This window comes from Scyliorhinus canicula, chromosome 1 (assembly GCF_902713615.1).
Source record: "Scyliorhinus canicula chromosome 1, sScyCan1.1, whole genome shotgun sequence".
Taxonomy (NCBI): domain Eukaryota; kingdom Metazoa; phylum Chordata; class Chondrichthyes; order Carcharhiniformes; family Scyliorhinidae; genus Scyliorhinus; species Scyliorhinus canicula.
The window spans coordinates 287,696,794-287,723,189 of NC_052146.1; the positions used below are offsets into that span (position 1 = coordinate 287,696,794).

Below are 26,396 nucleotides of genomic sequence, written 5' to 3' on the forward strand. Positions count from 1 at the left end.
ACTCATTTTCTGTACTAGAGAATGTGGTGAGTTCTTCCCATTCCTTTTCCCTTGCTCGTTACAAGCTTTTTTTAATGTGTATATATATTCTCTAATGTGTTGGGAGTGTCACTAGCAAGGCTAGCATTTCTGTCCATCCCTGATGCCCTCGAGAAGGTACAGACAAGCTGCTTTCTTAAGCTGCTGTAGTCCATATGGTGTAGGTACGCCCATAGTACTGTTAAGAAGGGAGTTCAGAGATTGTGAAGGGACAGCTATATAGTTCCAAGTCAAGATGGTGTACGGCATGCAATACATCTTTAATATCCTCCAGTTCTGACCAAAACAACATTGAGCTTTTTCCTTTGCAGTTGTTGATTGACTCGCGGAATATTTCAGTATTTTAATTTGTTTTATTTTCAAGTTTCCAACATCTGGAGGTTTTGGTTCTAAGTGTCATTTGCTAAGGATTTCCTTCATTTTTCACAAAACTATAATGTTAAAAAATATATATTTTTCCTGAATAATTTTTCTTTTCCGTTTTAGAAATGCACCTGACGGTGTTGTTCATTTCCTCAGTATCTCATCATAATATTGAGTGGTCTAATGCTGCAATTGAAGTTGTGCCTTAATGTCTTTGATGGGTGTGTGTCTGTTTTCTTTTGCGCAGTGTCAATCAAATGCAGTAAAGGCAAGATTAACCCTCAGGAGGCTCTGCAGATGTTGTCCTCAGCTCGCCTCAGCCTGCGGAGCCTGTCCAGCAAAGCACAGGTAGAACACCACAAAGATCTTTAACATTTTAAAATTACTGAATGATCTTCGCAGCTAACAGCAATACAGGGAGAATTTCATCCTATTTGGAAGCAATTTGCAAAACTTGCATTGCAAGATGTTGTAACCAAGGAATGTGTTGCATTCAGATAACATCAGTATTTTTCATTATTTTCATATGAATATACATCAGAATAGTGAGAATCCCTACAGTTCAGGAGGAAGCCATTCGGCCCATCGATTCTGCACCAACCTTTCCGAAAGAGTACTCTGCCTAGGCCCACTCCCCCACCCCATCACAGTAACCCCACGCATTGATCCTGGCCAATTCACCTAACTTTTTTTTTTACAAATTTAGAGTACCCAACTCTTTTTTTTTTCCAATTAAGGGGCAATTTAGCGTGGCCAATCCACCTATCATGTACATCTTTGGGTTGTGGGGGTGAGACTCCCACAGACACGGGGAGAATGTGCAAACTCTACATGGACAGTCACCAGGGACCGGGATCGAACCCGGGTCCTCGACGCCGTGAAGCAGCAGTGCTAACCACTGTGCCTCCCTTCAATCCACCTAACTTGCACATCTTTGATCTGTGGAGAAAGCCGGAGCACCCAGAGGAACCCGAGGCAGACAAAGGGAGAATTTGCAAACTCCACACAGTCACTCAAGGTTGGAGTTGAACCTGGGTCCCTGGCGCTATGAGGCAATAGAGCTAACCACTGTGTCACCGTGTCTTGTGTACCTTTCTGTATGTACATTGAGGTTTTTGCATCTAATGTGCATTTGCTGGATCAGGATTCTGTGCACCTGATTGCACATGATATATCGGTAAAACTTCAATATCGTTGATTCAGTCTTCCTCGTTCCACTTGACACCTGGGTGAGACTGTCGTCTTTATATACTTACCTGGCATTACCTTTAGAGGATATTCTGTTTTGGTGTTCTAAACCTCGGCCCCCATCAAGCTTAGTTCCATTCGTAACTGTATGGGTGAATTCTCTCAACTCATCTCAACTCCAGCCCACCTTAAACCTGTTTTGTTTTTTTGGTTTTATTACATAAAACATCTTCATAAACTGATCCTAAGGGTGGTGCTGAAATTTGGAAATCCCTGCCTTAAGGCACTAGCTACTCCCTGGCTCATATAGACAAAAAGCAAGATGCTTCACACTATCCACAATGAACCCTTTATAACTACGAGCTTGTGTTCCAGCTGCTGCCTCGAGAAAATATAGTGGAATCATAGCGGATGAGGAACTGTTTTCAGATCTCAGCCTTAATAACTTGCTTGTGGTTAGTTTCAGTCCTATTTGTGACACTGTCAATCTCATGAACAAGTTCTTCCCTTGATGCTCAGCATTAGGTTGAAACTGTATGGAGCTCAATGAAATATTGGCCAGCCTACACCCAGTCCACCCTCAAAGAACGCTCACTAACACATTTACAAACTGGTTTCTGAAACTTTGTTCCTGTGATCTCGATTGTACTTGAAAATCAAGAGTTGTGATGTTACTGTAGGTAGAGTGCCTAACATAAACCAAGCAAATTAGGACACCTTCAACCACTGGAGAACTGTGATTCTGCAGTCACAATCCACACTGCCACTCTCCTCGGGACTGATGCAGATGTAGCATTGCAGTTTTCATCAAATAATTTATGATATTTTGATCCTGATGTCACATTATCAATTAGAACAGAAACTGTACAGTGCAGTACAACTGATATGTTGTACTATTGAGATTGGTGCCACATTGGATACTTTCCTTATTGGGACCTTAACAGTACAGTGTAACCCCACAACAGAGATTTATTTTCCCAAATCTGGGAATACACATACGTAGGTGGGAGAATTGCATTCCTAAGCAGGAGCCGTTCTTTATTTTCCCTCCATGGATAAAAGGAGTCCCATATGGCCTGGAGATTTTCCTCCCTGTCTGATCCTTCTCTGTATGCTGTGTACAATCAATGCGATGTACTTCGGAACATCTGCACTGTTTCTCCATTGTAGTAATTTTAACCGCACCATATCCAAGAGATGGTCTGACATCAGTTTGATTGAGAATTGGCTGCCCCTGTATAAATGTCGCTGGTGTAATGGCTGTATGTGTGGGTGTCCTTATTTATACAGTTAAACATTTTTCTGTATCGCCAGATGTTTTTCTGAACAATAGAAATGTCAAAGCAGCTTTTCAATCAAATTTGTTAGCAATTATCTCCCATTGATAAGGCCATGCTGACCATCCGTGATTAATCCTCGTCTCCAAGTGGAAATTAATTCTGTCCCTCAGAGTTTTTTCCAATAATTTCTCTACGATTGATGTTAGCCTCACTGGCTGTAATTACCTATTTTTCCCTCTACTTTCCTTCTTGAATAATGGTACCAAATTAGCTGTCCCCCAGCATCTCACCTTTTTCCAGAGAGGATTTACAAATTGACGTCAGAGCCCCTGAAATTTCCTCTCTTGCCTCGCACAGCAGCACAGGATGCATCTCATCTGGGCCTGGGGGATTTATCCACTTTTAAACCAACTAAAATCAGCAACACCTCCTCCCTCGCAATGCTAATCTGTTCAATCCCCTTCCCTGCTTTCTATACCAACATGGTCCTTCTCCTTAGTGAGCACAGATACAAAATACTTATTTAATACCTCACCTATGTCTTTCAGCTCCACATGTAGATTGCCATTTTGGTCCTCAATGGGCCCTATTCTTTCCCTGGTTACCCACTTATCCTCAATATACTTATAAAACACTTTGGGATTTTCCTTTGTTTTGCCCACCAGTGTTTTTTCATGCCCCCTCTTCGCTCTCCTAATTTCTTTTTTAAGTAACCCCCTGCACTTTCTATACCCCTTTAAGGCATCCATTGTTGTCAGCCCCCTGTATTTGCAATAAGTCTTCCTATTTTTCCATATCTAATGCTATATTTTCTTTGACATCCAGCGTTCTCTGGACATTTTGGTCCCTCCCTTTACCTTTACAGGTTCCATTTTGAATGACTCCCATTGCTCTGATGTGGATTTTCCTACAAGTAGCTGCTCTTCATCCACTTTGGCCAGATCCTGTCTTATCCTAATAAAAAAGGCCTTCCCCAAATCTCCTGTCTCTTTGCAGTCTTTATCAAAGTCTTGTCTCTCTTCGCGCTCTCTATAAAAGTCTTGCCTCTCTCTCTGCTCTTTATTAACATTTCACCTCTTTCTCCATGCTCTTTATTGAAGTCACGCCTCTCTGTCTCAGCTCTTTATTGAAATATTGCAATTGAATTTACACACATAGTGTCTAACCCTAACCCTACTATTTCCAGTGCAAGATCAATTTAAGAGGGTGCAGTTTTCACCTCCATACACAAATTTGCGTCATGATGCTTGGCATGGCCTGATAGCAGAGTGGAGTAAATTAATTTTGGAAATGCTTTTATGATAATTTTTATACAAAGCAAACAATAACACAGAATAACTACCAAACAGTGAGAACCACCCCCACCCCCCATTTCCCCTTACAACACTAGAACCTCACCACTAACCCCCCCCCCCCCCCCCCCCCCCCCGTCCCAAACAACTAACAGTGACCAACTCTTAGTATATTATAAACAGCCGGCATCTACGGTAAAACCTTTCTACTGACCCTCTCGCGGTAAACTTGACCTTCTTGAGATGCAAAAACTCCCAACTCTTCCAGCTATGCCAAGCCGCTTGGCGGTGTCGTCGAACTCCAGCCCAAGAGGATCCACCTCCTTGCCACAAGTGAGGCAAAGGTCAGGACGTCTGCCCACACTCTGGAGCTCCCGCACATCCTAAACACCAAAACTTGCCATCTGTGGTGGGCAATGCCTAGGATTGGCAACATAGTATCAAAAAAGGACCTCCAGAAGACCACCAGCTTTGAGCAGATCAGAAAAGTGCACGCGATGCGCCTGCCCCCCGAACACCTATCACATCTACCCTCCACCCCATGGAAAAGCCTACTCATTCTAGCCTTCGTGAGGTCTACCCAAACCACTACCTTTAGCTGGATGAGACTCCATCTCGCACAGGACGAGGTCATGTTCACCCTTAGTGCCTCGCTTCAACCTCCTCTTCCAAGATAGGCCCCAGCTCCTCTGCCCACTTTGCCTTCACACCCTCAACCGAAAATGTCTCCTCCAGCTCTATCCGTTGGTATATGCCTGACATTCTGCTAACCTCCGACCCTGAGCAGGATAAAATCCACTCGAACAAGGTAGAAGGCTGCTTCAGAAGGAAGGCTGGAATGTGTATTTTGACCGAGCTATGCTCCTACAGATACCTGGACACATCAGCATCTGTCATTCCATATTTCCCCTTCAGCTCCCCCAGGCTAGTGAACCGACCCTCTAAAAACAAATATCCCACCTTTTCCTTCCACTCCCTAAACTTGACATCCGACTTAGCACGCTCGTATAACTGATTTGCACAGATGGCAGCTAACATTGAGGCAGCCTTCAAATTGAAATGTTGACAGAATTGCCTCCAAATTTTTTAAGTGGCTGCAACCACCAGGATAGTCGAGTGTTTCTTCGGCACCACCGGGAGCAGAGCCATTACCAACAACCTCCAGGCTTCCCCCTTCACAGACTCTCCTCCATCGTCCTCCTGATCCTCAGGCCCTTACCCCCCCCCCCCCCCCAAAAAAAAAACCAGTCACCAGCCGGTTGATTTCCCTGAAAACGTCTTAGGCAGGAACACCGGGAGGCGCTGAAATAAAAATGAAAATCTTGACAAGATATTCATCGTAACCGATTGCACTCGGCCCCCCAGGGATAGTGGGAGACCGTCACACCTTTGCAGGCCTGTCTTAACCTTCCCTACCGGGTTCGTATGGTTCAACTTCCGGAGTTTCCCCCAGTCCCTTGCTATCTGGATTCCCAAATACCGAAAATGACGTTCTGCTAGCCGGAACTACACCCCACCAAGCCCCTCTCCGCCCCGACCACCAAATATTCACTTATTCCTATATTTAGCCTATAGCCAGGAAAGGTCCCAAAGCACTGCAAAATCCCCACAATGCTTCTGACTGACATCTCCGGATCCCTAACCTATAACAACAAATTGTTGATGTATAGCGAGACCCTGTGCTCCACCCCTCCTCCGACTATTCCTTCCCAAACTTTGAAAGTCCTCAGAGGCACGGCTAGTAGCTCTATTGCTAACACAAACAGCAAAGAGGACTTTGGACATCCCTTCCTGATTCCCCTGTAGAGACAAAAGGGCTCAGAAGGCACTTTGTTAGTGCAAACACTGGCATGCAACAGCCGCACCCACGCTACGTACTCAGGTCCAAACCCAAATTTCTCTGATATCACAAACAGATAGTCCCACTCTACCCGGTCAAACGTCTTCTCCGCATCAATTATGAAATTATGATCTCCGGAACCCGGCCATCCACTGGGGTAAGCACCACGTTCAACAGCCACCTCACATTTGCCGTCAACCTCTGCTCCTGTTTGGTTTTTCCCCACCACCTCCGGGAGACGAGGCTCCAGTTTTACCAGGAACACCTTCACCAGAAGCTTCACATCCACATTTTTAACAGGCAGTCTGCGGGGTCTTTGTCCTTCTTCAGGAGCAGGGAAATCGACGCCTGCCCCAGGGTCTGTGGCAGAGCACCTCTCTCCAAGGAGTCCCTGAATATCCCCAACAATGAAAGGGCCAGCTGATCTACAGATTTTAATAAATTCACCGGGAACACATCAGGCCCCCGTGCCTTCCCGACTGCATCAATTTCAGCGCCTCCTTGATCTCTTCCAGCTCCAACGGAGCTTCTAGTTCTTCCTGCAACTCCTCCCCCACCTTGGGAAACTCAAACTCCTCCATATCCCTCCCATCCCGAGGCAGTTTGGACCTGTATAACTTTTCGTAGAAGGCCCTAAATACCTCATTCACTTTCTCCTGAGCCGATACCAGCCTACGATCCTGCGCCCTAATCTGGACAATCTCCCTCTCTTACTCCGCTTTCCTCAGTTGATATGTCAGGAGCTGACTTGCTGTCTCCCCATACTCGTAGATTGCCCATTTAGTTTCCCTCAACTGTTGCACCGCCCCATCTGTAGAGATTAGATCAAACTGTGTTTGCGGTTGGTTCTCTGCTAATAGCTCTGGGGATGGACTGTTCGCATAACTGCAACCAACCTCTGTAATAACACCGACCAGTTTTTCCTGCTCCTTCCTTAGTGGAGTAAATTTACTTTGAAATCCATAGCCCTGAGCACCAGCATTGTAATCGTCCAAAAATCAGTCTTGTTCCTCATTCACTGCCAATCAAGAGCTGCGACAAGAGAAAATGCTGACAGTATTTTACAGGTGGCCTATCAATACCATCTGGACAACGTGAAAACCATAAATAGTCAGCGACCAGTAAGCTGCACCTCAAATCTGAGGCGGTAAGCACATTTGAGAGGGCCCTTGAGGAAGTTTTTAAAGAGTCTGAATCTCATGGGATAAACATTCAGATGAGAAAACCTAATCGGAAACTAGCTTCACAGTGGGAAGCAAAAGGTAACGGCTAAAGCAGCAACCAGCTGTCAGAGACTGCTCCGGTGTACTTTGCAGTGTGTTCCATGAATGAAATAAAAGAGAGGACATCCACTACTGGCATAACATTTAACGCAGATGCCATCTGATTAGTACTATGCAAAGGGATTTCGATAATGATTTGAAAGAGCTGAAGAGAACAGTTAGAGTTTAATGTGAAACAGATAGAAACTAATACACAGTATCTGTACATGACTGTTACCAGCTAAGGCATCATAATGGTGTCTGATCGGGGGTGGAGAGAGAGAAAAGCAAGATAATCTGCCTTTGCATCTTGCTGACGGAGCTACTTTTGGAATATTGTGCACTATTTTAGACATCCCAGTGACTGGGATCTAGGACAAGGGTACATGGATATGAGAGATTCCTGGCAAAGAGAGGGAGAAACTTTTGCACAGTGGGTTGTGAGGCTGTGGAATGCGCTGACGCAACTAGCGACTGAAACACAGTTAATGTTGAAATTTTTTAATTGACTAAGTAGATGGTTGAAGAACAAGTCAATATGATGAAATATAAACAGGCGGGAACATGGGATTAGAACGACTGTTCAGTTGGAGACTAAACACCCAGACAAGCTGTTTCCTTGCTGTCATTTTTGTATAACTCTTGTGACCTGGTCAGCAGATATCTCTCAGTCAACACCACCAAAACACATTGTCTATTTAATTATCTAATTTCTGCTGCGGGATTCTCCGACCTGGCCGTATTCTTCGGTGCCGGTGTTCGGGCGAGGGTGGGGATCACGCCACGCTGGTTGGAGGCCGTTGGCAGCGGCCCCCCGGCAATTCTCCAGGCCCTGATGGGCCGAGCAGCCGTCAGTTTCTGGCCAGTCCCACCGACGTGAATTGGACATGGTCCCACATGGCAGGACCTGGCTGGTCGGCCGGCTGGTGCGGTCCTTGGGGGGGGGGCACAAGGTGGCCTAGCCCGCGATCGGGGCCCAACTATCTGCGGGTGGGCCTGTGGCGTGGGACACTCCATCCTTCCATGCCAGCCCCTGTAGGGCTCCGCCATGACCGGGTGGGGAAACCCCCCCCCCCCCCCCCCCCCCAAGCACATGTGCTAGAATACGCCGGTCTGCGCATGCGCGGAACCATGCTGGCAGTTCTGAGCATGCGGTGGCTGGCGCGGCTCTGGCGCCGGAGGATTCTGCAACTTCCGGTTGGCCCGAAGCCGGAGTGGTTCCCGCCGTTTTTTACGCCCGCGTCGGGCCATCACGGGCATTCGGGAGAATCCCGCCCCTGAGTCTGAGTAGAGACTGAGCTTGTGTCACAAAGGGGGGAAATGATTGCCCTAATCCACTGTAACATCCCATCCCCTGGTTGCTTGTATGGGCTGAATTTTAGCCCACAAAGGTGGGTATGGGGCCGGTCAGATGTTTCAATTTTAATGATCAGAAATCTGACTCCATCCGCCCTCTTCTAGGCTGCATAGAAATGGACACGGTGGGGAGGTGCCAACTTGCTCCCAGGAGACGGGTTGGCAAGTTAAATATTTTAATGAGGCCAGCTGCCTTTTGCGTTAACCAACATTGGCAGTTTTATAGTGGGTGGTTGTTTTTCCTGGGCCTTTGGGGAGGGTGGGGGGGGGGGTGTGGAATTAGCAGCCGGAGGGTTGCAGGTATAGATTTAGGGAGGAGCCTTTCCAGAATTGCTTGTGGGCCCAGAGGGGAGAGAGTGCTTCCACCACACACTCACCCACACAAAGACACCCCCTCTCCCAAAGATTCGGAGGTCTGGCCTGCCAACCGTGCCACAGCCTGCTCTGGAACCATCCCCACCTGAAGCCAAGCTTGTCAATCAGGTTGAGTTCCTGGCAGGGAACTTGTCAAGTTCCAAAAATGCACACTGAAGTTAAAATTCCATTGTGTGTAGGGAAATCCCAGACTTTGGGATTTTATGTGCCTAACTCCACCTCCATCCTGCCTATGTAACCTGCCCTGGTTAATACCCAGACCAATATATCCAACTATGAAGTACGTTTGCCAATTTCTCAGAATAAGGAGAAAATGCCTAATCATGTAGTGCCAAACAGGCAACCCAAAGCCCAATATGCTGGTGTGGTGGTTTGCCATGGGACTGAGTGGCTGAACACTGGCAGCAAATGTGAGTTCCCTATACCAAGTGACTAAATCTTGGGTCCTCTGCTTTGAAGTTGACTATAGAGTCAAGCCCCTTTCCCAGAAAAATTGGGAAGTTCAATGATACATCAATTTGCACTACTCTTCCATACATCTGGATGTAGTGTTCTTGCCTTTGGAGCAAGGGGGCAATAGTCCACCTTTTCATTAATTGCAATCGGGGAGATGGGGGAAGGGGAATTGCTCCCACTGTTATCAAAGGGTTAAAATTTCCCCATAAATTTCTCTGTAGTTTGGAAACAAAAAATGTCTTCATTGAATTTTTTTCCCATTTGGTCACAAAGGAAACTATTGTGGTTAATAGTGACACATTTATTGTCTTGCATATTACAGGAGCAATTTACAAGCTAGTTCAGAAGCACATCTGTTTTACAAATGGGGAGTACTGCCAGGATAGCCAGCCCTTCATTTGTAAGCCAATCCTAACCAAATGTTCATCTCTCTTCCCCTCCTACAGAACAGCTTTTGTAACAATTGTTCCTCAATTCACATTGTCTTTAAAAACAAAGCTTCCTTACATTTTTTCAAATGTTCTTTTATTTAACTATTTTGGGGCGACCCGGTGGTTAGCACTGCTGCCTCACGGCGCTGAGGTCCCGGGTTCAATCCCAGTCCCGCCCGGGTCACTGTCCGTGTGGAGTTTGCACATTCTCCCCGTGTCTATGTGGGTCTCACCACCCCACCCCCCCCCCCCCCCCCCCCCCCCCCCCCCCCCCCCCACCCACCCCGCCAACCCAAAAAGATGGGCAGGGTAGGTAGATTGGTCACGCTAAATTAAATTGCCCCTTAATTGGAATAAAAAGAATTGGGTACTTTTTTTTAAAATTTGCATTTATTTTTTACTCTCTTGAAGAGTGCAATTCCATACGCACATCCAACCATCAAGTGACTCAGAGATGCTTCAATACTGAGGCTTTGATCTGACACTGCATTTACTCACAAAGCCTTTGGTCAGTTACCAGTTCTCCAAATTTCCTGCTCTATGACAGAATGTAATGAGTAAATCTGTACTTAAAGTTGGAACAGACCTACGGATCACCAGCTCAGGGATTTCTTCTTGAGAAAGACCCCTAATCAAGGAGCTAGATAGAATCACACTTGATATTCTGATGGTGGCGCTGGAAAAGCATATGCCCTTGGACAATTGTTTTGCAGGGTTTAGCAGAATACTAGTAGTCAAGGGCAGCATGGTGGCGCAGTGGTTAGCACCGGTGTCTCACGCCGCTGAGGTCTCGGGTTCGATCCTGGTTCTGGGTCACTGTCCGTGTGGAGTTTGTACTTTCTCCCCATGTTTGCGTGGGTTTCGCCCCCACAATCCAAAGATGTGCAAGGGTAGGTGGATGGTAGATGGATTGGCCACGCTAAATTGCCCCTGAATTGGAAAAAATGAATTGGGTACTCTAAACTTATTTTTTTTAAAAGAATACGTGTAACCCCTCTCCCACCTGTCTGTTACTATCTGTTGGACGTCCTTGTTATAGCTCAGTATAGAACAGAACACTTGCCTTTATACAGAACGTCCTTGTTATAGCTCAGTATAGAACAGAACACTTGCCTTTATGCAGAACGTGGATTGAAAAACAAACATTTGTGACAACTGCCGCCAGCAAAATTAGAACCCCTCTGTGAAGGGAAGCAATTCAACTAGGATTGATTTTACTCTGATCTTTGGCCACTGAGAGTTTAAAGTTCACTTTTCCTGTGCAGCACAAGTGTGTGTGTGTGTGACCCTGTAAGTCATAGCAGTCTCTGCTCTTAACCCATTTTATCAGTGGGTTTCCTACGCGGTTCACTGTGTACCAGGAGCAGATTGTCAACTCTTCCCTTTTCATCTATCTGAATACTGGATTTATTTGAAATTGAAAACACTTTCTCCCCTCCCTTGAGTTTTTTCAGTTGGTTTTTGCATCTAATGAATTAGTTACAAACTGACAGCATAAGATATAGAAGCAGAATTAGGCCATTCGGCCCATTGGGTCTGCTCTGCCATTCTATCATGGCTTATATGTTCCTCATCTGCTACCTACAATGTTACAGACCAAGAGCTGGATTCGCTACCTGTTCAGTCTTTCAAAAACTGCTGACAGTGTTGGGACAAGGGGTATACAGTCTCGCAATGTGAGAAAAAAACATTGCTGGGCTCCTCGAGTCCTGTTCAGGGTCCCCACTTGCTCACTGCCTGCCCCCCAAAAAGCAGATTGGTAGGAATGCCTCCAGCAGGCACTGTTTGGCTTTAATGTTTGCCGATTGTTTAGATGGAGGCATGGACAGAAGTCCTGATTTTTGCTGCCTCGATTATGCTTCAAAATAATTTGCCTGAAGCCCCTTTGGGCCATTTCTGAGGTTCAGGGTAAGGTCCTTTATCAATGAAACTCATCTTTTACACTCCAGGGATTGCCTCCAGCATCAATCTTGCCAGTCTCGGTGCCATTGAGACCTTTCAGCCCAAATGTGCAGAGGTTTTATTTGTTTGTGACAGAATTAAAGAAAGGAAGAAGATGCCTGACCGGTTGGGTATTTCCTGCAATTTGCATAGATACATAGAACATACAGTGCAGCAGGAGGCCATTCGGCCCATCGAGTCTGCACCGACCCACTTAAGCCCTCACTTCCACCCTATCCCCACAGCCCAATAACCCCTCCTAACCTTTTGGGGCACTAAGGGCAATTTAGCATGGCCAGTCCACCTAACCTGCATGTCTTTGGACATGTGGGAAGAACCGGAGCACCCAGAGGAATCCCATGCAGACACGGGGAGAACGTGCAGACTCCGCACAGACAGTGACCCAACGGGGAATCGAACCTGGGACCCGGATGCTGTGAAGCCCCAGTGCTAGCCACGTGTGTTACCGTGCTGCCCTTTCATCTTAGATTTCGAGTAGCTGCAGTGTTTTGTTTTTGCATTTGTGATTTGATTAAGTTGGGGGGGGGGGGGGGGGGGGGGGCAGCATTTTTAGGTGTGAAAAGTGCATTGAGTTGTGACGCATTGTTTTTTATATAAATCTAGAGTACCCAATTCATTTTTCCAATTAAGGGGCAATTTAGCGTGGCCAATCCACCTACCCTGCACATCTTTGGGTTGTGGGGGCAAAACCCAAGCAGACATAGGGAGAATGTGCAAACTCCACACGGACAGTGACCCAGAACGGGGATCGAACCTGGGACCTCGGCGCCGTGAGGCAGCAGGGCTATCGGCTGTGCCACTGTGCTGTCCTTATTTGTGAAGCATTGTTGAATGCCTGTGCTCAAGATGGTTAATGTTGGGTGGCACAGTGGTTCAGCACTGCTGCCTGCGGCGCTGAGGACCCGGGTTCAAATCCCAATCCTGGGTCACTGTCCGTGTGGAGTTTGCACATTCTCACAGTGTTTGCGTGGGTCTCACCCCCACAACCCAAAGATGTGCAGGGTAGGTGGATTGGCGACACTAAATTGCCCCTTTATTGGGAAATAAAAATGATTGGGTACGCTATTAAAAAAAATTTTAAGACGTTTAACGTTTACCCCTAAGATGCACATGATGAAGCATTCTGCCATCCGAGTGGGCCAAAAATGGAAGCAAGTCTTGGTTTATAACAGGTTGGATTATTCAAGTAACGTTTTCAGATGCATCAGTTTTAAGCATCAACGTTTATTCTAAAAAGCCAGCTGTGGTGCTGGCTGATAGCTATTTGGCAATCCGCAGTGTTGATGAAATTTGATGCTGCTTCCTAATTGTAATTAATACTGATGTTTGTAAGGAGCAAAAGAAGGGTCAAAGGTTGATTAAAGGACCCGATTAGAAATAGCTGCTCAGTAAAATAGATGTGGTGGTCAACATGAGAACAATAAACTTGCCCTTAAATTTCTGTTGTTTCCTCTTCTCTCCCCCCCAATTTTCCACCTTGCTTGTTACAGCAAGTTTACACCGACGTTATTACAGGTGAAATACAGAGCGAGTTAGCTGATGAGAAAACTACAATGGACAACTTGATTCTGGAGCTTCAAGACCTCAGCAACCAGCTGCGGAACCAGTCATGAGGAAGAACTGAATCTCATGTTCCCGGCAAGATACCAGGGATTCTGTAAAACCTGGAATGCGTTGTTACTAGATGTATGTTAATTATAAATAAAATATTACTTTTATACACATTGCTTATTAGGGTGGCACTTTGATTCTGTTTTCATCTTTCTGATAATTTTTTTTTCCAATGTGCTTTCCAGAAAATTCTTAAATGTAAACCGATCGTCACAGTCCAAAATTTACATTAAAAGTGCAATGGAAAGAGTGAGCGTATATTTATATGGTGCCTTATCGTATTATCAGGACATCCCAAGACTCAGCAACCATTAGATATCCTGCTTTGATGTTCAGACACTGTTAGATAAACACTGAGAGAAACCTGCCTTCCTTCGGGTGTTGAGTTGCCTCCTATATAGTCGAGATTTTCATTTTGGACGGAGGTTGATGTCACAAGTGTAGACTTCAAAATCAAACATAATGGGAATTACACTGAAGTAACAAAGTAAACAATAAGGGAGCTAATCTTTCGAGTCTGGGTGACCATTTGTCAAAGCTTTGACAGAGTCATCCAGACTGGAAGTGCTAGCTCCCTTCTCTCTCCATTGATGCTGCCAGATCTGCTGAGATTGTCCAGCATTTTCTGTTTTTGTTTCAGATTCCAGCCTCCACAGTAATTTGCTTTCACCTTAGTAACTTTAGTCACTTTAGCTCACTGGGCTAAATCGCTGGCTTTTAAAGCAGGCCAGCAGCGCGGTTCGATTCCCGTACCAGCCTCCCCGGACAGGCGCGGAATGCGGCGACTAGGGGCTTTTCACAGTAACTTCATTGAAGTTTACTCGTGACAATAAGCGATTTTCATTTTTGTTTTCATTTTTTCAATAAGGTTGGGCAGAGGGATGATGAAGCTACATGTGTTACCAGCTCTGCATTAGGGGACAGAGGTGTGTGACCTAGGGAAAATAGGTTGCACTCTGCCTCAACAACTTGCAATAATATAGCACCTTTAACATGGCAAAATTCCTTAAATTGAATGCAGACTGAGCTTTTAAATAAAAACTCAATTGAGAGCGCCGTTTGACATCTTGTTGAAAGAGAAAGCTTTCTTAAAATGGTGGAGTTTTATTATATCAACTGCTTTAATCCGTTAGCCTAACCAGTGCAACAGCTGAATAATGTAGGAAGCTAGAGCTGAATTTTGTCTTTACCTCAGCAATTGGTTTTCTCATGAATGTTTCTAGAGTCTCAATGCCCAATCATTAGCAGCAATAATAGGCGTGTTACTTTAATACAAACCACAGATGTGTCCTGTATGGGATTGCTATTATTTTCTTTCTGAACTCACGGGTATTTGTAGCCCATCTCTGGGGTGAATTGGAAGTCAGGTTAAACAAATTGCTGTTAAAATGATGACATCAAACTGCTCTGCTGTTTTAAAGGAAAATCCCTTCTCGTCTAATTTTGTTGAGGCAAATACTTAGTCTAATTGGTACGTGCTTGGGCCATAAGGATGAAGTGGCTCTTATTCGGAAGTGCCTTAATCACACCAAGAGGTTGAAAAGCACTTCAGACAATTGCTTTTGAAGGGTTGTGGCTATTGCTGATCAAGTAAATGTAACAGCTATTTCTGCAGTATCAATGTCTCCAAACAGCCAGGCTATAATATTGGTAGAGGGAGGAACGATGGCTGGGGCAGGATGCAGCTGCTTCAGGTGTGCTTTCTTCACACATGCAATCACTGGTGTCAGATTTGCCATACAATACTGCAAACCTGTTGGTTGCACAGAAAGTGGGATCTAGGATAGAAGCAGAACCTGACACCAATTGTGGTCTGTCATGATCCTGGACCAGAACCCCCCCCCCCAGGGTTTTGGTACAATCTGATTACCGACCAGTAACTTTTTATTTAAAGTTTGAGATCTAAGACACTTGCTAAGAGAATAAAGACACAAGATTCCATGATTTTTGAACAAACAATATAACCTTTACTATACCAGGTCAGAAAGATAACACAATTTATAATACTTACCTTGCACTTTAACATTCAGGGTTATTATACGGTAAATATGAGTTAACAGGGAATTCTGTCATTGAACACCCACACTACACATTAAATAACAAATGTGACCAAGATAGATTCCATGAATTTATCTGCAACTTCTCCAGTCAGTGGCGAACGGTGTGAATCAGCCAACCTTGTTGAAACTCTGTGGGCGGGATGTCCCCACGTCAGCGTGAAAACCGGTGCCAACGACTCTGGCGTCAGCGGCCCCTGAAAGTGAGGAATTATCACTTTTCTAGGGGGCTAGGTTGCTGCCGGAGTGGTCCCCGCAGCTCCAGCCGGCAGCGAGTTCGCGCATGTGCGGAACGGCTGGAGTGATTCCACGCATGCACAGAATGGCCAGTGTATTTCCCCGCATGCATGGAACGACCGGTATATTTCCGCGCAAGCACAGGGGTTCCCTTCTCCGCGCCAGCCCCTGGGCAATATGGCGGAGCCCCACAGGGGCCCGGTGCGGAGTAAAGTAGGCCCCCACAGAACCAGCCTGCCCGCCGATCGGTAGACCCTGATATGCAAACATATAATCAAATTTTCCATCCTACAGTAACATACCAGTGAACTTTCGACAGGATGATCCACACAAAGCATATTGACTGAAAAGAACAATCATTTTCAGAACAGATTGCCCAACATTTACAAGTTCATGCGTGACGCACTCAGCCTTATTAAGGGGGAGGTATCACAGCTAAGGGTCTGGTGCTTTATGTTTCTGGAATGTCTACCCCAGTGTTTAATAGTCATTCCAGGAACGAGATGGCTCAGACTTTCACTTGTGGTACATTTACTCCCAGCAGGTCACACTCGGTAATTAGAATTACAGAAATCCAGGAACTGTGGATTTTCTTTTCTCTAAAAACCCGGTCATGAAAACTCATGCAGAATATAGCCTGGTTCTGTCTCTACCTCTGTGGTGTGGGGTAGGTGAAGCAGGAATGTGAACAAAACACTGCTGCTCGTTGGGTCAAACCCAGCTTCTGTTCCACAATCAACACATTTCTTGTCTTACTATTCTCCTGAGGAAACACTTTAATAGAAGCTGTTTTGATGTACAGAAATTAAATAAGAGAAAAAGGAAAGAAATGTCACAGGTCACAAAGCTGGTGACTGTGCAAAAGAAGAATGCAGCATTGAGGACTTACCCCAGAGCATGCAATCTAGGTTGACACTCTGGTGTCTGGTGAGGGAGTGCTGCATTGTCTGAGGTGCTGTATTTCTGAGGGTCATTAAAGTGAAAACACTCTGGTGTAGTACTGAGGGAGTGCTACATTGTCTGAGGTACTACATTTCTGATTGGTCATTAAAATGAAATCCTCTCTGATCTGGAGCTGCATATGAGGGTTTCCATGGCGCGCACACATATATATATATATGTATATAGGCTGCAAGGTACACTCCTGCTCTTGTATCTTCTATTCTTATTTGAAGAAGTGCAGAGGTGATTCCTTGGTACCTGGTCTGCATTTATCCTTCCCATTGCCATCATCATCGTTGTTGAGAGTGATACTTCTTATGGATGACTGCATGATATCTTATATACAAGTCCTGTTTGTGAAGCTCTGACAATGAAAGGATTGCAGCGGTTCAAGAAGACAGCTCGCTTCCTGAAGAGCAACTAGGGATGAGCAGTAAATGCTGGCCTAACCAGCAGCATCCACATCCTGTAAAATATATATTTTTTAATTAGAGACGATGCGACAATCGCAATCTTGCAACAACTTGGCGCTGGAGCATGGCGACTTTCTGGGAGCTCTCCCTAACAGCCTGTTTCTACTTAATTTACAATCGTTTGCGCTAGCTATGAAGAGAGGTTGAGTAGATTAGGATTATTTTCATTAGAAAGACGGAGGTTGAGGGGGGACCTGATTGAGGTCTACAAAATCTTGAGCGGTATAGACAGGGTGGATAGCAAGAAGCTTTTTCCCAGAGTGGGGGACTCAATTACTAGGGGTCACGAGTTCAAGGTGAGAGGGGAAAAGTTTAAGGGAGATATGCGTGGGAAGTTCTTTACACAGAGGTTGGTGGGTGCCTGGAACGCGTTGCCAGCGGAGGTGGTAGAGGCGGGCACGATAGCATACATGATACATGATAGTTGACAGATACATGAATGGGCATGGAGCAGAGGGATACAGATCCTTAGAAAATAGGTCAGTGTTCTTCAAAGTTTTTTTCCGGGTACCCATTTTTACCAACCGGCCAACCTTTGGGACCCAACCCGGCCGACCCACGCCAGCCGACCTGCACGACCCACCATTTTCTCTTACCTTGTTTGTTGCTGACAAAAATGGAGGAAATGGTTTTGGGTCCCTTTGGCCCTCGTACACGCTCCTCCAATGGAACCTGTTGGATGAAGGTGAAGCCTTCTGGTGTCGGAAAGTATGGAGTCTCCATCTGTCCAAAGTTCTGAATTTTTTTTCCTGTAACATTCCTGTAAAAAAAAAGAAAATAAATGAAAAAAAATGAATAAAACCCCCCCCCCGAACTTGTAAAAAATATTTAAATGAATAAAATAAATGAAAAAAATAAAAATTAAATGAATAAAATAAATGAATGAAAACCACTACAGAACTTGTAAAACAAAAAGTTGCAACCGTTTTTTAAAAATAGCGGCCGCACTGCGCATGCGTGCCGATCATCGTGCGCACATGCGCAATGTAGCCACATTGTTTTTTTAACATGTTCGCGGCAGCTTGCAGCTGGCGTTATGAAAAGCCGGCTGCTGCGCGGGGATTTATTTGCGCGATCGGGAGCGCCGCAGACAACGGCTCCGCGACACCTGCCCGCGACCCACCCGCTGGTTGCGCCCCCGACTTTGAAGAACACTGAAATAGGCGAGTTTTAGGTAGAGGATCTGGATCGGCTCAGGTTTGGAGGGCCGAAGGGCATGTTCCTGTGCTGTAATTTTTCTTTGTTCTTTCTTTGTTGTTCTAATCTTTTACATTGTATACCTTGTGTTGCCCTATTATGTATGTTTTTTTATTTCCTTTTCATGTACTTAATGATCTGTTGAGCTGCTCGCAGAAAAATACTTTGGTACATGTGACAATAAACAAATCCAATCTTCAAGAAATAGGAGACAAGTCAAACTGTAGCAACTGCAGGGACATTACGGCTCTTAACTGTTGGAAATGTCCTAACTGGGCTACTTCCAAATCGCCTCTTACAGGGGAGGTCCTTCCCTCGTTTCTGTGTGGCTCCCAATCTGCAAAGGAACATCTGACATGATCTAAACGTCACGGCAACCTTAGGAAAGTGCAGAGAGGAGACTGTCCCTTTGTACATGGCTTACTTTGATCTCAGAAAATCCTTTGATTCGGTGAATTGAACAGCCTCTTGGAAGGTGCACCATTAAAATGGATGCCCAGCTAAGTTTACAGACACCATCCGTCTCCTACCTGACAATATGTCGATAACAGTACTAGGCAATAGCTCCACTGCAGATTCCTCCTTTGTCAAAACTGCTGTCAAAGAGGAGGTGTGCCGTTGCACCAACACTATTCTCAATCTTTCCTGAAGCAACATTGCAACTTCGTAGTGACAAGCTCCCCTCAGTTGTGGTAATAATTTATTGCACTGATGGTAACCTCCTGAACCTCAAACAGCTAAAGGCCACAGCTAAGGCAAAACCACTTCTGTAATAGAACTACAATGTGCTGATGCTGCACATGTTAGTGCTCACTCTGAAGAAGAGCTACAATAGATAATGGGCACAGTCACCAAAACTGACAGGAGCTAAAGCCGCCCACCAACAAACACCAAATATATCAAATCCAACGCCTCCAATTGAAATTCATGGATTGGAAAATGTTCCCCACTTTCATTTTCATTTCATTTCACTTCCCATACCTGGGAAGCTATCATTCCCAAAAAGCTGACATAATTTTTTTTACCATCAGAAGTAGGCTTACATTACTGCAATGAAGTTACTGTGAAAATCCCCTAGCCGCCACATTCCGGCGCCAGTTTGGGTACACAGAGGAAGAATTCTGAGTGTCCAAATTCAAAGAACAAGCACGTCTTTCAGGACTTGTGGGAGGAAATCGGAGCACCCGGAGGAGACCCACACAGACACAGGAAGAATGTGCAGACTCCGCACAGACAGTGACCCAAGCGGGAATTGAACCCGAGTCGTTGGCGCTGTGAAGCAGCAATGCTAACCACTGTGCTACCGTGCCGCCCACCATAGATGAAGGTGTGCACCACTGAATCCAATGTGCTATATAAGACAATGGTGAGTTCTGTATTTGTCTTTTTGAGAATTGCGGTATCAGACCAATACGAAGCATAACATCTATCAGTCAGTGGTTCTCCCCATTCCTCTGTACAGTGCGGAAGCTTCGGCAACTTTAAATGTTATACTACTGCTGGCTCACGGCGCCAAGGGCCCAGGTTCAGTCCCGGCCCCGGGTCACCGTCTGTGTGGAGTTTGCATATTCTCCCCGTGTCTGCGTGGGTTTCACTCCCACAACCCAAAAAGATGTGCAGAGTAGGTGAATTGGCCACTCTAAATTGCCCCTTAATTGGAAAAAAAGAAATGGGTACTCTAAATTTATTTGGAAAAACTTTAAATGTTATATCAAGGCCAGAGAACAACAGTACCATCACTGTCTCACTGTCTTTAATGGATTTTGAAAATCAGGTGGGATGACAAATGAGCAAATATGAACTCCAAGGCAGAGACATGCAAAGTATAGAAGCCATGATAATCTCACGTCAATGAGGCAGGACAATCATTCCCCCTCCATCACTATGAAGGAAACAATCTCATTTATCTCACTACTGCTTGATGGGGAACCTTGCTGTGTGAAAATTAGTCGCTACATTGCCTTAAATTGCTTTGTTGGCTATGAGGTGCTTTGGGACACCCTTTGGTTGTGAAAGGCACTAAATACAAGCAAATACTTCTTCAAAATTGCCTACGTTTCGATATCTATTTCATTGGTTGAGATAGGTGGAGTTAAGGTACAGATCAGCCCTGATCTGGTTGAATGGCAGAACGAGCTGGAATGGATGTTCCGTCCTGCTGGACTTTCATTTTCAGACAGACCCAACTTCCTGTGCATCTCGGATTTTCATCCAGCTAAAAATAGCTGCCATCTTGTTCTGTAACACTGATGGCCTTGCCTAACACTGGTCGATTTTCAATTGACCCGCAACCACAGCCTCCTTTTGTGGGAGAGCATCCAGATTATGTGATGCTGATTAACCCTGTTGGGTATTTCCAGCATCCATTTTTTTTAAAAGTTTGGATTTACAAGGCTGTTCAGGGCTCCAATGTGCCTTGCTCTCTGTTAGCTCCTGAACAATAGGTTTACAAATGGAGTCAATGTGGTCATCAGATACGTTTAAAAATAAATTTAGAGCAACTTCCGGTGGCGACCATGAGGGAGTAGGTCGCACATTTGGTGGCTCCCGCTCTGGCTAGACATTTGGACCTTTCCCCCCGACTTTGTTTGCGCTTTTAAGCGCTGGATTTGAAGAAACAATGAACAAGTGTTCGGTGTATATATTGCAGGAGACGCACCTGAAGGTTGCGAACCAGATCAGGTTGAGGAAGAGCTGGGTTAGTCAGGTATTCCACTCCGGGCTAGACGCTAAGACCAGGGGAGTCGCGATTCTGGTGAACAAGCGGGTGTTGTTTGAGGTGCGGAATATTGTTTTGGATGGGGAAGGTCGCTATGTTATGGTTCGCGGTAGGCTGGAAGGGAGGCAGGTGGTCTTGGTCAACATATATGCACCAAACTGGGATGATGTGGATTTCATAAAGAGGGTGCTGGGGAAGATACCAGACCTGGATTCCCACAAGCTGGTTATGGGAGGGGATTTCAATACAGTTATGGATCCAGGCCTGGACCTGTTGTGCTCAGAAACGGGCAGACTGTCAGCAATGGGAAAAGAGCTGAGGGAGTTGATGGAGCAGATGGGGGGGGGGGGGGGGGGGGGGAATCCGTGGAGGTTTGGTAGACGGACAGGGAAGGATTTTTCCTTCTTGCACGTTCATAGGGTCGACTCCCGGTTCGATTTTTTAATCCTGAGTAGGGATCTACTGACAGGGGTGGTGGATGCGCAGTATTCGGCAATCACCATTTCCGACCATGCCCCGCATTGGGTTGAGCTTCAGGTGAGTGAAGAGAGCTTCCAGCAGCCGCAGTGGAGGCTGGATGTGGGATTGCTGGCGGATGAAGGGGTGTGCGAGAGGGTGAGGAAGTGTATACAAAACTACCTGCAGGTCAACGATACGGGGGAAGTCTCAGCAGCGGTGGTGTGGGAGGCGCTCAAGGCAGTGACGGGGATGGGCGGAATCATGGCGGCCCTGGGGGAATTCGGCCAGTTTTTGGGGTATAAATTGAATATGACAGAAAGTGAAATGTTTGTAGTCCAGGACAGGGGCCGAGGGAACCGGCTGAGGGAGCTGCCGTTCCGGCTAGTTGGGGACAGCTTCAGGTACCTGGGAATACAAGTGGCTTGGGAATGGGGTTGACTACACAGGCTGAACCTGTCCCGGCTGGCAGATCAAATGCAAGGGGAGTTCCGGAGGTGGGATGCGCTCCCGCTGTCGTTAGCTGGGAGAGTTGAGACCGTTAAAATGACGGTCCTCCCGAGGTTCTTATTCGTGTTCCAGTGTCTCTCCATTTTCATTCCACGTTCCTTTTTTAAGAGGGTAAGCAAGATCATTTTGGGCTTTGTATGGGTGGGGGGCGGGGATTAAGCAGATAGGAGATTTATTCTTGGAAGGGAGCTTCCCTGGCTTGAGGGCGCTGGAGGACACGTTTGGGTTGACGAGGGGGAATGAATTCCGGTATATTCAGGTGTGGGACTTTTTGCGCAGGCAGGTGCCATCTTTTCCACTCTTGCCACTGAGGGGGATCCAAGATAGGATAGTGTCTAGAGGCTGGGTGGGGGAGAGCAGTGTCTTGGATATTTACAAGGAGCTCATGGGGGCGGAGGAGAAGCAGGCGGAGGAGCTGAGGCATAAATGGGAGGAGGAGTTGGGAGGGGAGATTGGGGAGGGCCTGTGGGCGGACGCGCTGAGCAGGGTTAATGGGACTGCAAAATGTGCCAGGCTCAGCCTGATTCAGTTTAAGATCGTCCACCGGGCCCACATAATAGTGTCCCAGAGGAACAGATTCTGGTGTAGAGGACAGGTGTGTAAAGTGTCTGAGAGGACCGGCAGACCATGTCCACATGTTTTGAGTGTGTCCAAACCTTCGGAGATACTGGCAGGGGTTCAAAGACGTCATGTCTAGAGTATTGAACATAAGGATGACAATGGGTCTGGAGGTGGCTTTAGAGGGTTTTAGAGGCCCTGGAAGTCCGGGGGGAGAAAGAGGCCGACGTTGTGGCCTTTGCTTCCCTTGTAGCCCGGAGACGGATACTTCTAGCTAGGAGGGAGTCAAAGGCCCCGAAGTCGGAAGCCTGGCTGTCAGACATGGAGAGTTTCCTGGGCTTGGAGAAATCAAGTTCGCCTTGAGAGGGTCGTTGTTAGGGTTCGCCCGAAGGTGGCAACCGTTCATTGACTGCGGAGAATTAATCGTCGTCGGGGGGGTGGGGGGGGTTTGGGGAATGTAGTATAGGGGGTCAATTAGGCAGATCTGGGTAGGACGGGTTAGGGCAATTGAACTGTGTACTTTGTTTATTGTACAGTCCTGTAATTGTTCACATTCTGTAATTCTACTGTTTAAAATGCCAAAAAATACCTCATGAAAATTGTTTATCAAAAATAAATTTTGAGTTGTCAATTCATTTTTTCCAATTAAGCATGGTCATTAAGGGCAATTAAGAGTAATTCCATTAAGGGCAATTTAGCGTGCCTAATCCACCTACCCTGCACATATTTGGGTTGTGGGGGCGAAACCCACGCAAACACGGGGAGAATGTGCAAACTCCACATGGACAGTGACCCAGAGCTGGGATCGAACCTGGGACCTCGGCGTCATGAGGCAGCAGTCATCAGACATAATATTTTTCTGTATTTGTTGCCTTATTCTGGTTGCTGTACCAAAGAAATGATTTGCATTTATCCAGCACATTCAATGAATCGCTTTAATACAATACAGTGATTACTACCTAGTAGATTGGTAGCATTTATGCCACATAAATTCCAGATAATGACTATCTTATACACGCGAAAACCCAACCCACCCACCTTAATCTCCTCTAGTTTTCCACCTCCCCTTGTGCGCTGTCCAACCTCAACATATTCATGATTTCCACCTTCAGCTCCCCTGATTGCAATCCCACAAAAACGACAGTCACTTAACCTCCATTCCTGACCCTCACGTTAACTGATTACAAATTATTTATTCTCTTCGGGCACTGTCTCTGTCCCTTTCAAACCAAACACCGTCATCGCCTCAAATAATCTACTTTTGACCCATGAGTCTATGTACACTATCGCCCCATCTCAAATCTCTGTTTCCTCTTCAACGTTCTTGAACAGTTTTATCTCCCAAATTTATGCCCATTGTTCCCTCAGCCCTACGATTGAATATCTCCAATCGGATAATGCTCTTGTGCAGACACTAATCAAATTCAGAAGTGACACCTTTGGAGGTATCTGACTCCTCATTCTTCTGGAACTTTCTGCAGCGTTGCCACGGTCAATCGCACCAATTCGTCTCTTCCATTATTCAGTTTAGTGGGACTGCCACCACTTGGTTTTATCTTCATCAATAGGATCACAGCCAAAGCACTTCTAGCAATATTCCTGTACTATTTATCTCCCTTTTCTCCTTGCCTTAGCACTATTAATCATATCTTTCCGCCTCTTCATCTACAAACTGTCCCTTTGACAATATGATCCAAAGACCAGGGTCAGGTTCCAACCAACCTATGTGTCCTCTCCCTCCTCGATCCCAAGTTGAGATTTCAAACCAAACCACCTCAATCAGAAAGTTTACCTGCTTTGACCTACTTCAGTGATGTTTCCTGTCTCGGCCTATAATGCCATTCCTTCATCAACACTGGTTAATATCCAACGTATCGCCTTTTTCCACCGCCGCTGCCATGGAGGGTCCGCGGACTCAGACCGTCAAACTGGCCCGGGTTACCAAAGTTCTTGGAAGGACCAGTTCGCAGGGACAGTGCACTCAGGTCCGTGTGGAATTTATGGATGACAGCAACCGATCCATCATTCGGAATGTGAAAGGGCCAGTTCGTGAGGGAGATTTGCTCACACTTTTGGAATCTGAGCGAGAAGCAAGAAGATTACGATAACAGATCAACAAAACGACCGCAAATTGAAGCCGCTATCAAAACAATGGACATTTTCACAGTTTTTTGACAAAATGGGACAATAAACATAAATAATTTAAATAAATAAATAAATGAATAAATAATATCCAGCGTATCCGAGCAGGAATGGACTAGCTCTGCCGGAAAGGAGGGGATTTTCCCGGATCCCCCATTGAGTGTTCCCCCGCTTTGTGTTGATTGCCCCTTTATTCATGAGAACCCCAAAGAATTCCATACTTTCTTGGGCAACCAGTCCTGCCCTGATTATAAAGATTGCACTGTTCAAGGGCAAGGCCGAGCTCCTTCTCAGGGCAATGACGCCTTGAAGTGAATGAAAATCGTTTATTGTCACGAGTAGGCTTCAAATGAAGTTACTGTAAAAAGAAACCCAGTCACCACATTCTGGCGCCTGTTCAGGGAGGCTGGTACGGGAATTGAACCCGCGCTGCTGGCCTGCCTGTCAGCTATTTAGCCCGCTGTGCTAAACCATCCCCCATACAACTGACCTCCCGAGAACAAATTTTGAAGAACACTTTGATGACTATTATGTGCACAGTCGGATTCCACAAAACGACAAAGATCACTTAATTTGATGTTGATTGAGGGATGAAAGCTAGCCTAGCCTGGGAAGGCAGATTTTCAGCACCGTATCTCATCTTAACAACAGCACCTCTGGCAATGCAGCTCTCGCTATTGCATTGTAGTGCGGCCATGATTAGGCCAGGCCTGAGGCAGGATTGCAACCCACAATCTGCCGATACAGAGGATACAATGCTGCCGCTGAGACTAAAGGCAGAAAGTCTGCAGCACTAGTAGTGTTTCCCTTAATGTAGCTTAAACAATCTTTCAGACCAAACAGTTCTATTGGATGTCAATATTTGCTCGAGAGACACTCACCCAACAGAGAAACCACCGGTCTAATCCATTGTTGCCATATAACTACTCAGATACACACAGACCGTAGTTAATAGCTGGTCTCATTTCACTAAAGTCATCATCTCACCAGGAACACGGGTTCAATTCCAGCCTTGGGTGACTGTGTGGAGTTTGCACATTCTCCCCGTGTCATAGAAGATACAGTGCAGAGGGGGCCATTCAGCCCATTGCCTAGTACCGGCCCAATTAAGCCCTCACTTCCACCCTATCCCCGTAACTCAATAACCCCTCCTAACCTCAGGTAACCCCTCCTAACCTAACTTCATGGGGCCTCACGGTAGCATGGTGGTTAGCATCAATGCTTCACAGCTCCAGGGTCCCAGGTTCGATTCCCGGCTGGGTCACTGTCTGTGTGGAGTCTGCACGTCCTCCCCGTGTGTGCGTGGGTTTCCTCCGGGTGCTCCGGTTTCACCCCACAGTCCAAAGATGTGCGGGTCAGGTGGATTGGCCATGCTAAATTGCCCGTAGTGTAAGGTTAATGGGGGGATTGTTGGGTTAGGGGTATACGGGTTACGTGGGTTTAAGTAGGGTGATCATTGCTCGGCACAACATCGAGGGCCGAAGGGCCTGTTCTGTGCTGTACTGTTCTGTGTTCTATGTTCTAACCTTTTTGGACACTAAGGGCAATTTATCATGGCCAATCCACCTAACCTGCACGTCTTTGGACTGTGGGAGGAAACCGGAGCACCCGGAGGAAACCCACGCAGACACTGGGAGAACATGCAGACTC

General features: G+C 46.1%; 2 protein-coding genes across 2 annotated transcripts in view; both read left to right on the forward strand.

Annotated features, from left to right (window-relative positions):
* Window positions 1–13,571, forward strand: part of ttc27 (tetratricopeptide repeat domain 27) — a 254,749-nt gene extending 241,178 nt beyond the window's left edge. Inside the window, exons 19-20 of the mRNA XM_038814813.1 lie at window positions 650–750; window positions 13,335–13,571. Coding sequence (XP_038670741.1) covers window positions 650–750; window positions 13,335–13,457 — 224 coding nt within the window. The 3' untranslated portion in view covers window positions 13,458–13,571. The remainder of the gene's footprint in view (window positions 1–649; window positions 751–13,334) is intronic.
* A 10,929-nt stretch (window positions 13,572–24,500) lies between these two features.
* Window positions 24,501–24,719, forward strand: LOC119978109 (40S ribosomal protein S28-like). Its single transcript, XM_038819505.1, has one exon. The coding sequence runs from the start codon at window positions 24,503–24,505 to the stop codon at window positions 24,710–24,712; it is 210 nt and encodes a 69-aa protein (XP_038675433.1). The 5' UTR covers window positions 24,501–24,502; the 3' UTR covers window positions 24,713–24,719.
* The last annotated feature ends 1,677 nt before the right edge of the window (window positions 24,720–26,396 follow it).

What these genes read in the sequence shown, in the direction of transcription:
- LOC119978109 (XM_038819505.1), top strand. Translation starts at nt 24,503, where the DNA reads ATGGAGGGTCCGCGGACTCAGACCGTCAAACTGGCCCGGGTTACCAAA.